General features: G+C 41.3%; 1 protein-coding gene across 1 annotated transcript in view; it reads right to left on the bottom strand.

Moving 5' to 3' along the window:
- The window catches only part of LOC117362871 (sodium/hydrogen exchanger 2-like), a 146315-nt gene that overhangs the window by 78191 nt on the left and 48981 nt on the right, over positions 1-19143 (bottom strand). The window contains exons 3-4 of the mRNA XM_033949944.1: positions 16053-16303; positions 6318-6535 (exon numbers count right to left, since the gene is read on the bottom strand). Coding sequence (XP_033805835.1) covers positions 6318-6535; positions 16053-16303 — 469 coding nt within the window. The remainder of the gene's footprint in view (positions 1-6317; positions 6536-16052; positions 16304-19143) is intronic.

The raw sequence follows: 19143 nt of genomic DNA, 5'->3' as shown, positions 1-19143 counted from the left end.
GAAGATGTAAATAAACATGTGGATAAAGGTTTGCCGGCTGATGTAGTGTATCTAGATTTCCAGAAGGCTTTTGACAAAGTTCCTCATGAGAGGCTCCTCATAAAATTAAAGAATCATGGGATAGGAAGCAATGTTCAATTGTGGATTAAGAACTGGGTATCGGAAAGAAAACAAAGGGTAGGGTTGAACGTCCATTTTTCTTAGTGGAGGAGGGTAAATAGTGGTGTGCCACAGGGATCTGTGCTGGGACTGGTGCTATTTAACTTATTTATAAATGATCTAGAAATTGGAACTACAAGCGAGGTGATTAAATTTGCATATGACACTAAACTATTCAAAGTTGTTAAAGCACATGCAGTCTGTGAAAAACTGCAGGAAGACCTTAGGATTGCTTAGGAACTTTTATTTGCTTGCCATACATTTTCAAAGGTGATACTCAACTCTTCCAAATTCAGTAGGAACTGTTAAATCGGCTTTACGGATGTCTTACTTATACTAACAATAGTGTTGACTCTGAATAGTTTTAAGATACAAGTTTCAATGGAGTTGCTGATAACTAAAAATACTGAAACAAGAAAATATAAGCTTAAACTTTAGAGGTCCTTTTATTAAAGCTTAGCACATGCTAACAGAATTAGCATGCACTAAGGGCCGGATTCTACAAACACTGGTATCGGCAGCCACCTAAAAGAAGGTTGCCAATTGCGTGTCAATCACTGAATTGAATAGAGGATGTTTGTAGAATCGCAACTACCTCAAACATAGGTGCCAGGGTTTTTGAGGCCTACATGTCCAGCGCCTATATTTGATATGAATTGCGTCTATACCTAATGTTGGCTAATTAGGGACTTTCTTAGGTACTAAGGAAGTCCCTCCCCGTGTATCACACGATGCAACGGGGCAAGCCCAAGGCCTCAGAAGCGTCACGGGGGCATTGGAACAGGAGGGATTGGGAGCACCCCTCCTGCTTTGTTATAGGTACTGGGAGGGGAGGGGAGCAGGGAGAGGGCATCCAGTGAGTGGCAGGAGGGAGTCGGCATCCCTCCTGCTGTTTGTTTTTTGGTGGTTGGATGGGATGGAATCGGGGGCATTGGAGCAGGACTGAGCACCCCTCCTGCTCCATTACAGGTAAGGGAAGGGGGGTGGGGAGGGGGCATCCCTTGGGTGGCAGGAGGGAGTTGGCATCCCTCCTGCCATTTGTTTCATTGGAGGGGTGAAGTCGGGAGTGTTACAGATGGCAGGAGGAAGTGGGAATCCCTCCTGCCATAGGTGGTGATGGTGACAGGCATCGGGCTGTGATGAGGGCAAGCATCAGCACGTTGGGGGGGGGGAGCATCGGTGTGGGTTAAAAACCATGGGCTGGCAATGCGCTTTTAAAGGGCAGAAGAGGGCAGGAGAATTGGTAAGGAAGTGAAGTGACGTCCTCAGCAGTCGCTTCACTTCAGATCGGCAAGCCCAATCGGTGTTTCTTCTTCTGTTTAGTGAATCGAGGGCTTCCTACTTTGCATTCCGTTTCCCCTCATTTGCATGCGTGGATCGTATCGGGTTGGAGGTTGATCGGCCAGGAGGTTAGTGAATCGGGTTGGGGAACGATAGGAAGGTTTAGTGAATCTAGCCCTTAGTGAAGATGATGACGGATTCTCTAAATATTCTAGTAGAGAACTTTATTCTGTAACACCATCAATAATAAGTTAGCTTTATGTTCTATAAGTTAGAAATATAACAGAGCATCTTGACTATCATGTGCTCTTGTGACGGAAATGTCATAATACGAGGGCGAATCAAAAATTAAAGGCAATTGTTAAATAACCGGAATAGAGCTAGCAAAATGTAACATATTTACTCGTACATTGTAAGTTGGATAGTTTGTACAGCGCTCAGCCTTTAGTCATGTGGCAGCCACAATGTCAGAAACATAGACGCTCCATTACAAGATTGTACCATTGAAGAACAAAGTGTAGTAGTGCGCTTTCTTTGGGCACAGGGAGTGAAATCGGCTATTGACTCAATATGGACTTAGCACCATGAATCAATGAGAGGTTTATCAGTAAGTAAAATGATTTAAAGTGGGAAGAACAGGTGTAACCGACGAAGGTTGTTCTGGTCGCCCATCAACATTGCGCACACAAGAGCACATTAACAGAACCTTGATTCGAGTAGACCAATAGATAGGCTACAAATTTGGATATCAGCTATGGATCTTTATTTGCCATAATGCATGATGACTTAGGATACAGAAAAGTCTGCGCATGATGGGTTCTCAAACAGCTTACTGATCTGTACAAGTAACAGTGTGTGGAGATTGCAACCCAATTCCTGAGATGGTATGATGAAGATCTGAATATTCTGGAGAGCATTGTCACCAGTGACAAGACATGGGTACCTCACTGCGACCTGGAAAGCAAAAGACAAAGCATGATGACTTCGGTTCCGGGTAAGGTGATGGGAGCACTGATAAAGGACAGCATCTGTGAATACATAGAAAGAAATGGACAACTGAAAACGAGCCAACATGGCTTCTGTAAGGGAAGATCGTGGCAAACAAACCTACTGCACTTCTTTGAAGGGATAAACAGCCAGATGGACAAAGGGGAATCCATAGACATCATTTATCTCGACTTCCAAAAAGCCTTTGACAAGGTACCCCATGAGCGGCTACTTAGGAAGCTGTGGAACCACGGGGTGGGAGGGGATGTACACAGATGGATCAGACACTGGTTGGCAGGCAGAAAGCAAAGGGTTGGAGTGAAGGGCCAATACTCGAACTGGCAGAGGGTCACAAGCTGTGTTCCGCAGGGGTCGGTGCTGGGACCGCTGCTGTTCAATATATTTATAAACGACTTGGAAACAGGGACGAAGTGTGAAGTTATAAAATTTGTGGATGACACCAAACTCTGCAGCAGAGTTAGGACCACAGAAGAGTGCGAAGACCTGCAAAGGGACCTAAGCAAACTGGAAAAGTGGGCAAATAAATGGCAAATGCGCTTTAACATAGAGAAATGCAAGGTCATGCATATAGGGAAAAGGAACCCGATGTTCAGCTACAAAATGGGGGGAGCATTGCTGGGGGAAAGTAATCTTGAAAAAGACTTGGGTGTGCTGGTGGATACAACAATGAAATCATCGGCACAATGTGCAGCGGCCTCAAGGAAAGCAGACAGAATGCTGGGCATCATTAAGAAGGGTATCACAACCAGGACGAAGGAAGTCATCAAGCCGCTGTATCGTGCAATGGTGCACCCGCATCTGGAATACTGTGTCCAATATTGGTCACTGTACCTCAAGAAGGACATGGCAATACTTGAGAGAGTCCCAGAGAAGAGCGACGAAAATGATAAAAGGTATGGAAGACTGTTCATACGCTGACAGGCTGGACAAGCTGGGGCTCTTCTCCCTGGAGAAGAGGAGACTTAGAGGAGACATGATAGAAACTTTCAAGATCATGAAGGGCATAGAGAAGGTACACAAGGATAGATTCTTCAGACTACGGGGAACCACAGGTACGAGAGGGCACTCGGAGAAACTGGAAGGGGACAGGTTTAGAACCAATGCCAGGAGGTTTTTCTTCACTCAAAAGGTTATGGACACATGGAACGCGCTCCCGGAGGAGGTGATCGGGCAGAGTACACTATGGGGATTCAAAGAGGGATTGGATGGATTCCTGAAGGATAGGGGATTGAGGGGTACAGAGAGAGGTAGATAGGGTATAGAAAGAGTATAGATAGAAAAATAAGGGGGCTATAGAGCTAAATTAAGAAAACCTCACAGGTCATGGACCTGATGGGCCACCGCGGGTGCGGACTGCTGGGCGCGATGGACCTCTGGTCTGACCCAGCGGAGGCAACTTCTTATGTTCTTAAGTAAAAGAAGCGGTGCTCACTTGGCTTCGGGAGTAGCTGAAAAACTTGTTCTCTGCAGGAATGCAGAAGCTAGTTGAATGATACAATAAATGTGTCGCCTTGCATAAGGACTATGTGGAAAGGTGATATGTTCAATTTCTCACAGTTAAGCCATTAAATGTGTTTTGCCCTTTTTGATTTGCCCTCATATCTGCTATCTGAATTCTCAATTTCCATATGTTTCCATTCTATCCATCTGATATGTTTTATTAGGTCCTAGATCGAGCCTCATGTGTAAAAGAGGCTGATAGTGGTGCTAGAAAAGGTTCAAAGAAGAGCGACCAAGATGGTAAAGGGGATGGAACTCCTCTTGTATGAGGAAAGACTAAAACGCTCTTCAGCTTGGAAAACGCTCTTCAGCTTGGAAAAGAGACGTCTGAGGGGAGATATGATTGATGTCTACAAAATCTTGAGTGGAGTAGAACGAGTACAAGTGGATTGATTTTTCACTCCGTCAAAAATTACAAAGACTAGGGGACACTCGATGAAGTTACAGGGAAATACTTTTAAAACAAATTAGAGGAAAAATATTTTCACTCGGAGAATAGTTAAGCTCTGGAATGCATTGCCAGAGGATGTGGTAAGAGCGGATAGCGTAGCTGGTTTTAAGAAAGGTTTAGACAAGATCCTGGAGGCAAAGTCCATAGCCTGTTATTGAGAAAGACATGGGGGAAGCCACTGCTTGCCCTCTTTTGGTAGCATGGAATATTGCTACACCTTGGGTTTTGGCCAGGTACTAGTGACCTGGATTGGCCACCGTGAGATCGGGCTACTGGGCTTGATGGACCATTGGTCTGACCCAGTAAGGCTATTCTTATGACTCTTTTGACTTATGACTTTTATATGCATTAGTCACTTCAAAATTAGACTATTGCAATGTCATATCAGCAGGTCCTCCTTCAGTGGTCATCAAAAAACTACAAACTATTCAGAACACTTCTGTTCGATTACTCACTCAAGCCCATCGGTCTTACCACATTACCCCTTGTTAAAAGAACTATTTTAACTATAAGTTATATCATGCATACAGTTCAAGTTCCTAACATTGACCTTCAAGACACTACATTTTGGACAACCACTCTTTCATCTTTTCTCATTCCTTATAGTCCAGCACACTCTCTATGTTCATGGATCTCACATCAGCTAACCATCCCATCAGTGTGCATGACTAAGCTTCAATCCACTCAGTCTGCTTTTTTCTCTTTAGTCCTGCCTATGGAATTCTCTACCCTTGGATCTCTGTTCAGAGCTCTCATACATTAAATTTAGGGCTCTCCTAGAAACTCATATTTTTGCCAGGGTCTTTGGACTAGATGGCTGAGGTGGTAGACTTGTGGACCAGAGCTATGTTCCTCTTTTTTCTTTTGTTATATTTCTAACTTTTCTTATTGTTTCTGTCCTATTGCAGATGTAGTTCCTTTCTTTTGTATATCGTTGTAAACTGCCACGATCTTTTATGAGCGGCAGTATATAAAAACTTAATAACCCTAAACGTATATTTTGTCTTTCAGTTATTTTTCATGTATTTGTTTCAATACTCACTAATCAACTTAATATACGTATGCTTATTCCTAGGTTAGTGTGCATTATATCAATTTGCACCCTGATTCTATAAAAAGTGCCACAAATTGCATGCACAATTTTGGTCATGCATTCAAACAGAACGTGCAATGTAACTGTATAGCAACCTAACTAGCTCCAATAATTGGCATATTGACAAGCAATTATTGGCATTAGAATCAATTAGGGGTTATGTGTGCAAGTTTAGGTGCAAAATCTGTCTAAATTTATACACGAGTCAAAAAAGGGCACACATAAATGGACAAGACATGGGCAAATTGAGGGCATTCCTTTAAATTACGCATGTAATTACAGAATTAGGACCTCTGTACCTAGATTTTGTAGCCGACATTTGCAAATGCCATTCCTAAATTTACCCCCTCTTTTACAAAAGCTGGCAGCGTGGACCGGCACAGTAAATGCTCCTACATCCATAGGAATTGAATGAGTATCGGAGCATTTGCCGCATGGTTCTCAGCTGCACGGCTTTGTAAAAGGGTTCCTTAGTTCCAGTTCCTGGGCATAAGCGCTATTCTATAAACCACATTTAACTTCAAGCGCGGTTTATAGAATAGAGCTTTTTTAAACACCATTTTGTTTAGGTAAAATATATAGAATTCAGTCCTTAAAGTGGCCTAAACATTTTAACGCACCCTAATAAACATCACACATATCTCTAATGGTTGCTCTAATAACTGAAGCAGATGGGAGGGGGTGGAAATCCACCTATATATAATATACAATGCAATTATTAAAACAATGTTAATTACAAAATGGCAATTCTATTCTTTCAAACTATATTTTTATGGTGTGAAAGGTAGCATCTTGAATGAGAAACAGATAAACCCAGATCCTTACCCAGTGCTCGCCATATCAAGCAGAAGAACAGGGTGAAGCACACAAAGGCCCAGTTCCACTCATGGTTATTTCCAACTGTCGACACACCCATGAAAATAAAGATTAGTGTCTCACTGACACTGGTCAACATCTTCATAAAATACTTTATTGTGATATAAGATTTCTGGGAAACATTCTCCTCTACATATTTATTCATACTCATGGCACAGGCTGTTATCCTATGGAGAAAAACATGCTCTCTCATTATAGTTATCTACAATGATTTATTTATTTACAACATTTATATTCTGTGTAATCTAAAATCCTCGGCAAACCACAATCAATACACACATAACATAAAATAACAGACAAAATCTGAAACAAATTCCAATCTTTACTACCTTATTCATAATCTATCATCACTGTTAGGTTAATAGAGGCATTTTCAAAACATTAAGACATCCCCAAAATGGCATAAATTGGCACTTGGACATCTTAATCACTAGGATGTCCAAGTGACAATTTTCATAACCATCTTTATGGACATCTTGCAAGTCATTCTACTGGAGGTGTGTTATGGGCTGGTTTTGGGTGGGATTAGACTTGGACATCTTGTGGTGATAATCAAACATTTCCCAAGATATATTAGACAGAAATTACTGTATTTTTTGCTCCATAAGACCCACTTCACTATAAGACGCACCCCAGATTTAAAGAAGGAAAACAAGAAAAAACCCATTCTGAACCAAATTGTATACTAATATATACCCGACACCTTTAAATTCCATCCCAGCCCCCCAGCACCTTTAAATTCCAACCCAGCCCAACCCAACCAATCATCACTTTTACATACCCCCAGCACCTTTAAATTCCGTCCCAGCCCCGCCCCCCAATCAATCATCATTTTTACATACCCCCAGCACCTTTAAATTCCATCCTAGCCCCCCTCCCCTGGCACCTTTAAATTCCGTCCCAGGCCCCCCCCCCTCCGCGGTACCTTTAAATGTTGGAGGTTGGTGGACGGCTGCATGCTGCTTGTCGGAACCCGCTGCGCACAAGCGCAATAATGCCTTGGCTCGCGACACTCCCTAATTGTGCCAGTCACTGGTGCTTTCTAGGGCAGCTGCCTGCTGATTACTAGCACGTTGGGGCCAGCAGTGCACAAGTGCGCTGCTGCGAGGGCGCACGCCACTTCTGAATGGCTGCCTCAGTGGGAAGGAGGGAGAGAGAGAGGAATTGGGGATCTCCCTGCTGGTTCAGCTAATCAGAGCAGGGGAATCCCTGATCAGTTGAACCAGCAGGACTCCCTGAAGTCACGGATTCAGGGAGTCCTGCCGGCTCAGCTGATTGGGGATTCCTCTGCCACGATCATTTAGGAAATGAAATTTCATTTCAAATAACTTGTGGGATTTCATTCCATTAAAATGGAGTTAAAAAGAAAAAAAGCAGATTACAAGTTGATACATAATGAGCCATATTCGGTGAAGAAAGTACCAGTCTCTGAGAGTCAACTGACCATAGTGTATGTGTTGGAGTATATGGAATGCTTACAGCAGCCAAATAAGGTGGTTCTGCATAATGTAATGCTTTAAAAGTAAAAGAATTTTAAATTTAAGTCTGATGTAAACTTATCAACAGAGGGGTGACAAGATCATATACTTTAGCCTTAAGTAGGAGCCTGGCTGCTGAATTCTGTAATGTCTGTAACCTACGTATAAATGCTGCAGTGATTCCACAATATTATTGAATTACAATAATCTAACCTTTATATTACAAAGGCATGAATTAATGTATGAATGCAGTCAAAGTTTACGGTCTTACTGACTGAACAAACTCGTCTAAGCCAGTAATAACCTTTTTTTAATGCCTGGCCTATCTGTTGTTCGAAGGAAAGTTTATTATCAAATAAGATTCCTAGATAACGGAATGTCTTTACTGGAGTCAAATCAATGCTAATATTTTAATAGGATCAGCGGGTGCAGAAAACATTCCACTAATCCAACAGATAGTATTTTTATCACAATAATAACTAGACTATGATATAACAACCAATCCTCAACAATGGACATAGAAGACTGAAGAGGGGCTAAATCTATATTATGTGGAGCAACCGGAAAAGTCAGTAGGATGTCATCTGTTTATACAAATTCCTTAGTGAGTAGTCTTGCAATCTCCAAGACATCTAACACCTCCTACCACACAGTTCCCTTAATGTTTCATAATAATGAGTGGACATGGCTGGGATAGACAACCATGAATAGCAACAAATGCATGGTAAGGTACTGCTGAGTCATGTTGTATTAATAATAGTGTTATCCACTGTAAAAAGAAATGTTATCTGACAGTTCTCGTCTTATAAACAAGTGTTAGCACATGTTAAACCACATAACAGTTATGAAAGGCTCAGCTCACAAAGTTTTCATTTACTTAAATTATTAATAATGTTTTCCACATCTTTGATCATTGATCTGTTTTCCATGATTTTGTTCCTCCACCTAGATCAGTATTTGGCAAAGGAGAGGGGCCACTCCTGCTATTTCAGCACCAGATGCTGAATTCCCTGGCTCCTGTCACTGGGATTAAATGTGGTTTAATTCAGATCTTTTGAATATCTGATCTCATGAAACAGTGACATTTAAGCATGAGCAAGGACAGGAGGATAGGATAGGAACCTCAGCTGGAGAAACTGCGTGTACCAATTGCTCTTCAGTTGTCATTCACTATGTTACAACATTACATGGAAGGATATGAATAGCAACCCTGGATAGAAACAGAACATTTTGAAAGTAGTCGAACTGAATTGAGCTGTATCTTTTTTTAGAGCTGTAAAGGCATAAGGATTTGCAACACGTGAACCCTCCCTGCTCTTTCTGGAACGGGTCACACTTTCTTACGTTGCAGTTTAACCTTGGGTGGCGAAAAGACAATTATTCAGCAGTGATTAGAAAAGAAGGAATGTAGAAAGTTTCAGTTGCATCAACAACACAAAACAGCCTGTGCAATATATATATTGGAGGTTAAGGTAGGGTTACCATATGGCTTCAGAAGAAGGAGGGCGGATTGAGACATCCGGGCTTTACTTCCATTGCTTTCGTTGATATAAAATTAGATCATGCCTAAAAGTACTCATTGTACAAGCTGGCATATACTTCCTCCCTGACCTCGATATGCCTCCAAACTCTCCGACTTGCCTACCTTGCCAAGCCACTTTATGGCCTCTCATATTCAATCTATGTTTTATCCAAATATCCCGTCTTGTTACGCCTTTATAGTATATGCCTTTCATTGCCATGTATGTAACATCGCTGTAAATGTACAGTCTCTTCTTCTGTTAACCGCATTGAACTTCCATGGTATTGCGGTATAGAAGAATAAAGTTATTATTATTATTACTTGTTGAGTAGGCATTCTCACGGAAGAAATCTGGGCAAAGCAATGGCATAGCCGGACCTGCTATTTTGTGTGGCTTACAGTTAATGAGTTACTGACACCCCTCTCCTAGCTCAGCATTTCCTCTATCCTTCCCACTTTCCTCCCCCCACACCTGCCCCCAAAGACCGACATTTATCCCCTCTCTGAGTCCCTCCCTGGTTACTCCAGAACCACCCCAATGGCCACAGTTATTCATCTTCACTGCCTATGCTGGCCCATGGAGGCTTCCCTCTGCCACGACCCACCTTCACTGATGTCACTTCCTGTTTCCTCACAGTCAGGATATGGCAGAGGGAAGGCTGTGGGGGCTGGTGCAGGCAGCAAAGATGAATTGCAGCAGTCACTTGGACAGATCGCAGATACACCAGAGAGGGACAGAGGAATTCAGAGAGGGGGGCAAATACCAGGTCACTGGAGAAGTAGGGGAAAAGAGGGCAATAAGGCATACCTATGTTACTGGGTTGGAGCAAGGGTAAGGCTACCAGACATACGGATTTCCCTGGACAGCTTTTCAAAACCCGCCACTTTGTCCGGGTTTTGAAAAGCTTTCCTTCATGCAGGAGGGCATCTGTGCATGCACAGATGTGCTACCCGACAAGAACAGGCAGCAGGGGGTGAGGCTGGGGCGTGATCAGGGGCGTGATGGTGCCAGGATAGGTGGAACCGGGCGGGCCTTGGGGTGAGTCTAGGGAAGGGGTGTCAAAGTCCCTCCTTGAGGGCCGCAATCCAGTCGGGTTTTCAGGATTTCCGCAATGAATATGCATGAGATATGTGCATGCACTGCTTTAAATTCATATTCATTGGGGAAATCCTGAAAACCCGATTGGATTGCGGCCCTCAAGGAGGGATTTTGAGATCCTTGGTCTAGGGGGTCTGGATTTTCCAGACGGAAAATCTGGTAACCCTAAGCAAGGGTAGAGTTATGATTTACACACATTTTCTATGTGTTACCATTGAAGCCTGCTCTCAAGTAGTAAATGTCAGTGCCCACGACTAGGTGCTATTTTTGTAGAATTTGTGCTAGTATCTTATAAAATAGATTAAAAATAGTCACCTGCTTGCTCTATTAACCCAGACACACTGTTATAAAAGTACTCTCCTTGGAACTAGGGCTGAATTTAAGATTTCAGTTGGCAGGGAGGAGGAGGAGGAGGTCAAGGATCCTTCCTTGGTGGTGGAAGAGCCAAGTGGAATCCCCTGGAGGCAGGAAAGCATGGCTGAAGGTGTAGGTTATAAAGTGGCATGACAGTGCATTTTTGAAGTGACACCAGTGGACAGCCCTAAAAAGTAAGTGAGAACAGAATCCTTATAATACTGGGTCTTGAGACTCCTAATATACTCACATAGGGCCAGATTCAGTAAATGGTGTTGAAAATTAAGCATTAGGAAAAATTCATGTTCAGCACTTTTCTATAAAGGATGCTCCAGGCTGAGCATTCAGGTGGAGCACTGAACATTGGGCTCAAGTTTCCCCACCACCATTCCTTAATCAGAGATGAGGCTATGCCAGTGTATTTCAACTCAGTCCTGGTTTACCCCCTTGCCAGTCAGGTTTTTAGGATACCCACAATGAATATGCATGAAAGAAATATGTATATAATGGAGACAGTGTATGCATATCAAGTTTAAGCAAACTCATTGTTCAATTCTGGTCTCCTTATCTCAAGAAAGATATAGTGGCGCTAGAAAAAGTTCAAAGAAGAGCGACCAAGATGGTAAAGGAGATGGAACTCCTCTCATATGAGGAAAGAATAAAACAGTTTGGGCTCTTCAGCTTGGAAAAGAGACGGCTGAGCAGAGAGAGTCTACAAAATCCTGAGTGGAGTAGAACAGGTTCCAATGGATTGATTTTTCACTCTGCCAAAAATTACAAAGACTAGGGGACACTTGATGAAGTTTCAGGGAAATACTTTTAAAACCAATAGGAGGAAATTTTTTTTTCACTCAAAGAATAGTTAAGCTCTGGAACGCGTTGCCAGAGGATATGGTAAGAGCGAATATGGTAACTGGTTTTAAGAAAGGTTTGATCAAGTTCCTGGAGATAAAGTTCTTAGTCTGTTATTGAGAAAGTTATGGGGGAAGCCACTGCTTGTCCTGGATCGGTAGCATGGAATATTGCTACTCCTTGGGTTTTGGCTAGGTACTAGTGACCTGGATTGGCTACTAGGAGAACAGGCTATTGAGCTTGATGGACCTTTGGTTTGACCCAGTAAGGCTATTCTTATGTTCTTATGTTATTCTGAAAAACTGACTATCAAGAGGGGTACTCCAGGACCGAGTTGAGAAACACTGGGCTGCGCCACTAAATATAATACAAAAAACATCTGTACGAACATAACACAGTCTACAGCGGACAATGGATTTCCAGAACATAAGAATTGCCAAACTGGGACAAACTGAAGGTCCATCAAGTCCAGTATCCTGTTTCCAACAGTTCCTATGTACCTAGCTAGATCCCAAGCAGTAAAACAGATTTTATGCTGCTTATCCTAGGAATAAGCAGTGGATTTCCCCAAGTCATCTCAATAATGGCCTATGGCCTAATAATCCAAACCTTTTTTAAACCCTGCTAAGCTAACTGATTTCATCACATTCTTCGGCAACAAATTTCAGAGTTTAATTACATATTTTCTCTCGTTTATTTTAAATCAGTAGCTTCATCGCATATTCCCTAGTCCTAGTATTTTTGGATGGAGTAAACAAGCAATTCATATCTATTTCCATTCCACTCAGTATTTTATAGACCTCAATCATATCACCTCCGAGCCGTCTCTTCTCCAAGCTGCTGGAATCCCTGGTGGAAGGAATTAACAAACGGATGGACAAAGGAGACCCCATAGACATCATATATCTAGATTTCCAAAAAGCCTTTGACAAGGTGCCCCATGAACGCCTACTCCGGAAACTGAAGAACCATGGGGTAGAAGGAGACGTACATAGATGGATCAGAAACTGGTTGGCGGGTAGGAAACAGAGGGTATGAGTGAAAGGCCACTATTTGGACTAGAGGAGAGTCATGAGTGGGGTCCCGCAGGGCTCGGTGCTTGGGCCACTGCTATTTAATATATTCATAAATGATCTAGAGACAGGGACGAAGTGAGAGATAATAAAATTTGCGGACGACACCAAACTATTTAGTGGAGCTCGGACTAAAGAGGACTGTGAAGAATTGCAAAGGGACTTGAACAAACTAGGGGAATGGGCGACGAGATGGCAGATGAAGTTCAACGTTGAGAAATGTAAAGTATTACATGTGGGAAACAGAAACCCGAGGTACAACTATACGATGGGAGGGATGTTATTAAATGAGAGTACCCAAGAAAGGGACTTGGGGGTAAAGGTGGACATGACAATGAAGCCGACAGCACAGTGCGCAGCAGCCACTAAGAATGCAAACAGAATGCTAGACATAATCAAGAAGGGTATTACAACCAGAACGAAAGAAGTTATCCTGCCATTGTATTTCGAATAATAAAAGAACAAGAGGGAATTCAGAAAAGTTGAAAGGGGACAGATTCAAAATGAATCCTAGGAAGTTCTTCTTTACCCAACGTGTGGTGGACACCTGGAATGCACTTCCAGAGAGCGTAATAGGGCAGAGTACGGTACTGGGGTTCAAGAAAGGATTGGACAATTTCCTGTTGGTAAAGGGAATAGAGGGGTATAGATAGAGGATTATTGCACAGGTCCTAGACCTGTTGGGCCGCCGCATGAGCGGACTGCTGGGCACAATGGACCTCAGGTCTGACCCAGCAGAGGCATTGCTTATGTTCTTATGTTCTTAGTGGGCAGGAGCAAGCTTTCTGTTTCCTGCCCCGCTGCTAACCCAGTCAGTCGCTGTCTCAAATTCCGGCTTCAGCCACCGAGTGGTATCAAGTAGGAGCATTCTTTGGCACTGCTGCTCGGCACTGAGTAGCTTCCTGAATGGCTCCTGTCATTGGAGCTATAATAAAGACATTTTGGGAGTAGGTCTATAAAAAAGAGTGTAGAGGAATGGTTGACCGATTAGACCAGTGGGTTGTGAACTAGAAATGCCCATGTTCAAATCTCACAGCATCTCTTTATGGCCTTGGGCAAGTCACCTAACCTTCTATGCCTTAGGAGAAGGCAATGGCGAACCACTCCTGTATTATGCCAAGAAAACTATGGGGGGGGGGGGGGACTCATTGTGTAGTCACCAGAAATCACATGTTTCTGGACCTATAAAGAAGATCTGACATTTTGGCACCAAAATTGCATGTAAATGACCACACAACCAATATATTACATTACATTAGTGTCTTCTATCCCGCCAATACCTTTCAGTTCTAAGCGGTTTACAACAAGAGTTGGCCTGGGCATTTCCAGGGAGAATACATGGTTAATAGATTTAGTATGCGTTGGGGTCTGTGAAGGGTTGATCAGGTTTAGTTAGATCATTTGACAAATTTCTTGAATAGAAAAGTTTTAAGTTCTTTCTTGAATGTTTTGTAGTTGGGCGTCATAGTCAGCAGATTGGAGAGATGGCGGTCTAGTTTCGCTGCTTTGGTGGCTAATAGTCCATCATATATTTTTTTGCTTTGTATACCTTTGATTGGGGGATGGGTGAAATGTGCATGAGTTCTCCTTGGTCTGGATGTGTTTTTCCTGATTAGGCGGTTGCTCAGATAGCTTAGTCCATTTCCATTTAGGACTTTGAATAGGGTGCAGTAGAATTTGTTTTGTATGCGTGCTTGTACTGGGAGCCAGTGTGAATCTCGGAAAGCGGTGGTGATGTGGTCATATTTTTATGTGTACACATATGCGTGTACACATATGCGTGTACACATATGCATGTATACACATGCGTGTGTACACATATGCGTGTAAATGTCACTGTTGGGGCTATGCAATTTTTAAACAAACTAGATACACCATACTGTTTACACTAGTATTGTGTAAAGGATACTGTAGATATCTAAATACTCGTATGGTGACCTTTTATTCAATTGTCCTCTTTGAGGGTAATTTTATAACAGGGAACCTAGGTAGGAAATGCATATAGGCATGTATATCATGCTTATTTTATGAAGGCGATGCAACAGAAGAAGCACCCAATGCATATTGAAGAAAATTAACATAGACAGCGGGGTCAACAAAAACCAACGGATAACCAATGGTAGTCATTTAAGGATTTATATTACTTCAAGTATAAAGGGCTGAATTCTCTAAATTTATTTATTCAATTTTCTATACCGTTCTCCCAGAGGAGCTCAGAACAGTTTACATGAATTTATTCAGGTACTCAAGCACTTTTCCCTGTCTGTCCTGGCGGGCTCACAATCTATGTAATGTACCTGGAGCAATGGGGGTATTAAGTCACAAGGAGCAGCGTGGGTTTGAACCCACAACCTCAGGGTGCTGAGGCTGTAACTTTAATCACGGCGCCACACTCTCACCATTGTCAGCGGCCGCCTTAAAAGCAGCCTCTCGCATGCCAGTCAAGTAACAGCACTGTTTAGAGAACTGTGCCTCCAGCTAAGATAGGTGCCGGAAACGTAGGCCAGGGTTTTCAAGTCCTACATTTCTGGCACCAACCTATGACATGAACCGCACCTCTGGAGGTGCCTACTGGTGCCTAATGCCACTTCCAGCTTTAGCCATCCCTACAGTAGTCTTAGGTTCCAGTAGGCACCTCCAGGGGAGTGATTCAGGTGCCGTTTTTAAAGCACTTTGAAATTTTTTAAAAAAATACTGTTACCTTCTTAACCTAGGTACCGGCAGGGCGCTATTTATAGAATATGGGCCAAAATGACTCAGTTTTATGTTTGGCAATGATTTTTCAGTTTGTTTCTATTTCATTGGACTTCAGTATTCACTTCAACTATGGTCCAACTTCAGATTCCTGAGGTGGCCTTTATAGCTGAAACATGATTAATGTTGAGTCATTTTATGCTTGAAGTAATAAAGATTTCTGAGTGAACACTATTGGTATATTCTGTTTGCTTTTGTTGATCATCTATATTAATTTAATGCACCTATGTGCCCATATATAATAGCCCGAGCCTACCCCAAATCTACCATAGAAAGTTATACCTGTAAAAATTGACTTATTCATATTACAATTAGAAGGACTTGGGCAATTTTCTTATTCAAAAAGAAATGTATTCATTTAAAAAAAAAAAAAAAATCAACATATATTTACGTTTGCCCAAGAAATGAAGTTGTCTGAATCTGTAATTTTAGATCTGTGTGCTTGAATCTACATTGTTGACTTACAGAAGATCACAGTAACATGGCTGCATGTGTCATATATCCTAGAACGGTGCTAGAATTCTGCAAGTTACTGTATTGTTGGATACTTACGCCATGATACCTGAGAGGTGGAACATTTCAGCTGTTAGGTATGATAAGTAGCTGTACAGGAATACAAAAAGTGGCTCAATCACACGGATGTTATGTGTAAATCGAGTAGTAAAAGCTGCCACAAATCCAAAAATAATTCCGATGAATACCCCACCGATTCCCACCAGAAAGAAATTTGCTATTCCAGAGAAGATGTCAATATTTTGGATTGTGTGCATCTGACAGAAAGACTTAAACAGATTGTAGAGCACCTGCAATAGAGACCATAAAGACAGACACATTTCAGAACTAGCTCCCACTTCATAATATTACTTCCAAACTAATTAGTCTTGTATGTATTCCATGCAGTGGTTCAGATTTCTGTTTGATATTCATAGAATATATTAAAATAAAATGTTTTAAGGTTCAGTAAACATTCATTTATAGTACAGAGCTATAGTAGAAAGCATAATTCAGAACTGGTAGATTTAAGCTTTAGATAACATTTATGGATCCAGCATTCAGCACGGTTCCCTGAGCTAAAATCCGCTATTACAGTTTAGTAAAAAGGGGGTGGAGGGGGTGAGGCCTTGAGTGATAACACTCTATTTTTGAAATCATATTTTTGTAAGAGTAGAAGAGTAACCTCATCTCATGTATAACTAATTCAGTACCTGGGTAAATTCCATGAGCTGAAAATAGCTCTCCTTTCAGTGTCTAAAACAGGATGGAGTTAAAGTAGAAAGAGAAGGAAAATATACAAGTACAGTATATCTTACCATGTATACTGCAAGTACAAAGTAATATACCAATAGATAATTGTGAATAGGTGTTTTGTTTTTGCTTACATAATAGCCATGCTGGGTAAGACTGATGGTCCATCCTGCTTCTAACAGTTGCCAATCCAAATCACAAGTTCCTGACAGAATCCCAAACAATAGCAAGATTCAATGCTATCTACTCTGGGACAGCTAACTTTGTTTGGTTTTCTGCTGCTTTTTAATACAGTGTATTGGGATTTGCCTTTCTTGATTCCAAAATCAATTTAACATGTTTTAGCCTACAGATTAATGTGTACAATCAATTTCCACACATTTTTAAAAAAATCATAAACTGTGTTTATTTAAATGAATGTCTGAGATCAGAAATAAAATGACCCCCAAATTGTGAATGTGTAAAAAAATCCAAAACTGAACTGAAAAATCTTTGTGCACATTCTTGATGTGGAATTTTCTTTTGAAAAACAAATTATGAGAACAATATAACATGTACTTGCAAGCTACTGGAGACATTTCAAATTTGTACCCATTCTATACAAGCTGGCCATTGTATTAATGTGTAGTGAAGGGGCTTAACAGTGAAGGAACACTTTGCCTAATATATTAAACTTTAATTAGGCCTAGTAGTTTGCAGTAAATCATGCTACTGTTGCTGTGAGGTTTTTTAAAAATCTAATTGTATTTAATTTTCTCCTTGCCAGTATCAAGCACAAAGCAGATTACAATCCAAATAACTATAAATAACATCAATAACAATTGAAGTAAAACACAAATACACAATATGGTGTTTATTTTAGAACCCTATTCACAATGTAGGCATGCATCAACCAGCATTTAAATGTGTACTGTATATGGCATATATATATTTAAACTCTGTTTTTTGACAGCCAGAAAATACACGTCCAAATTGCTTCATTTCATGGGACAGAGCCTTGGTGCGAACACATGTGCTTATTACATTACATTACATTACATTAGGGATTTCTATTCCGCCTGTGCCTTGCGGTTCTAGGCGGATTACAATAAAGATGATATCTGGGCATTTCCAGTAGAATTACATTACAGGAGAAGAGTAGATTACAAGTAACAGTGAAGAGTTACAATGCATTCAATATCGCAGCAGATGTAACATAGCCACGGATTACAATAAAGAAGATATCTGGGCATTTCCAGTAGAATTACATTACAGGAGAAGTGTTAATTACAGATAATAGTGAAGAATTACAGTACATTCAATATCACAGGAGATGTTACATAGCAACTGAGTCAATTTACAACTGGTGGAGAATAAGAATTACAATATATTCTAGATTACAAAAGATGTTACATGAGCTAAGTCAAGTTTCTTCGGATGGAGAGTAGCATCATTTGCCTATAAGTGGAGGTGTATTTATTGTTTTGATGATTGCATGATGTTGGTTAATTAATGTTGATGATATGGACAGTAGGGGTGTTTAGTTTGGGTTGGATAAAGAGATTCTAATTCCCAATGGAATTGGTTGGGAACTCATTAGGTGGCGGTTTAGATTGATGGGAGATATTTTTTGAACAGTAGTGTTTTTATTTCTTTTCGGAATTCTTTTATGTCTGTAATTTCGATCAGTAATTTTGAGATGTCGGAGTCAATATTAGCTGCCTGTGTTCCTAGTAGGTTGTCATAAAGTTTCTTACGTCGAGTACCATTGAGAGGAGGGTAGGTGAAAATGTTCTGTGTTCTCCTTCTTCTGGATAAGAGATAGTAGTGAAAACGGTTGTTTAGGTAGCTGGGTGCTGCGCCGTGGGTTACTTTGAATAGGAGACAGTAGAGTTTGAATTGTGTTCTTGCTTTTATTGGTAGCCAGTGAGATTCTATGTATGCTTTGGTAATGTGGTCGTATTTGCTGAGTGAGTATATGAGTCTGAGGGCTGTGTTCTGGACGGTCTGTAGTTTTTTTATTGTGTTGATTGGGCAAGGTAGGTAAAGGCTGTTGCAGTAGTCTACCATACTTAGCACGAGGGATTGGACAATGATCCTGAATTGGTCTTTATTAAAGAATTTTCTTATTTTTCTCAGATTTCGCATTGTGAAGAATGCTTTTTGGATGATTTTATGGATTTGTGTTTGCATAGTGCAGCATCTGTCTAGTTGTATTCCCAGGATTTTGAGGGAACTCTGTATTGGGTACTTGGTTGAGTTTACTTCCAGTTCTGTTAGGGATGGTTTTTTGTCCTTCTCTAGTAGTAGGAAATTAGTTTTGTCCGTGTTCAGCTTCAACTTATGATTTGTCATCCATTTTTCTACTGTTTCCATTGTAGTTTTCAGGCGTCCTGTGGAGATGGGGTCGTGGATGTCG

Source organism: Geotrypetes seraphini, chromosome 6, assembly GCF_902459505.1.
Source record: "Geotrypetes seraphini chromosome 6, aGeoSer1.1, whole genome shotgun sequence".
NCBI lineage: Eukaryota > Metazoa > Chordata > Amphibia > Gymnophiona > Dermophiidae > Geotrypetes > Geotrypetes seraphini.
The sequence above is the reverse complement of the archived record's forward strand: the minus strand, read 5'-3'. Positions and strand labels throughout refer to the sequence as shown.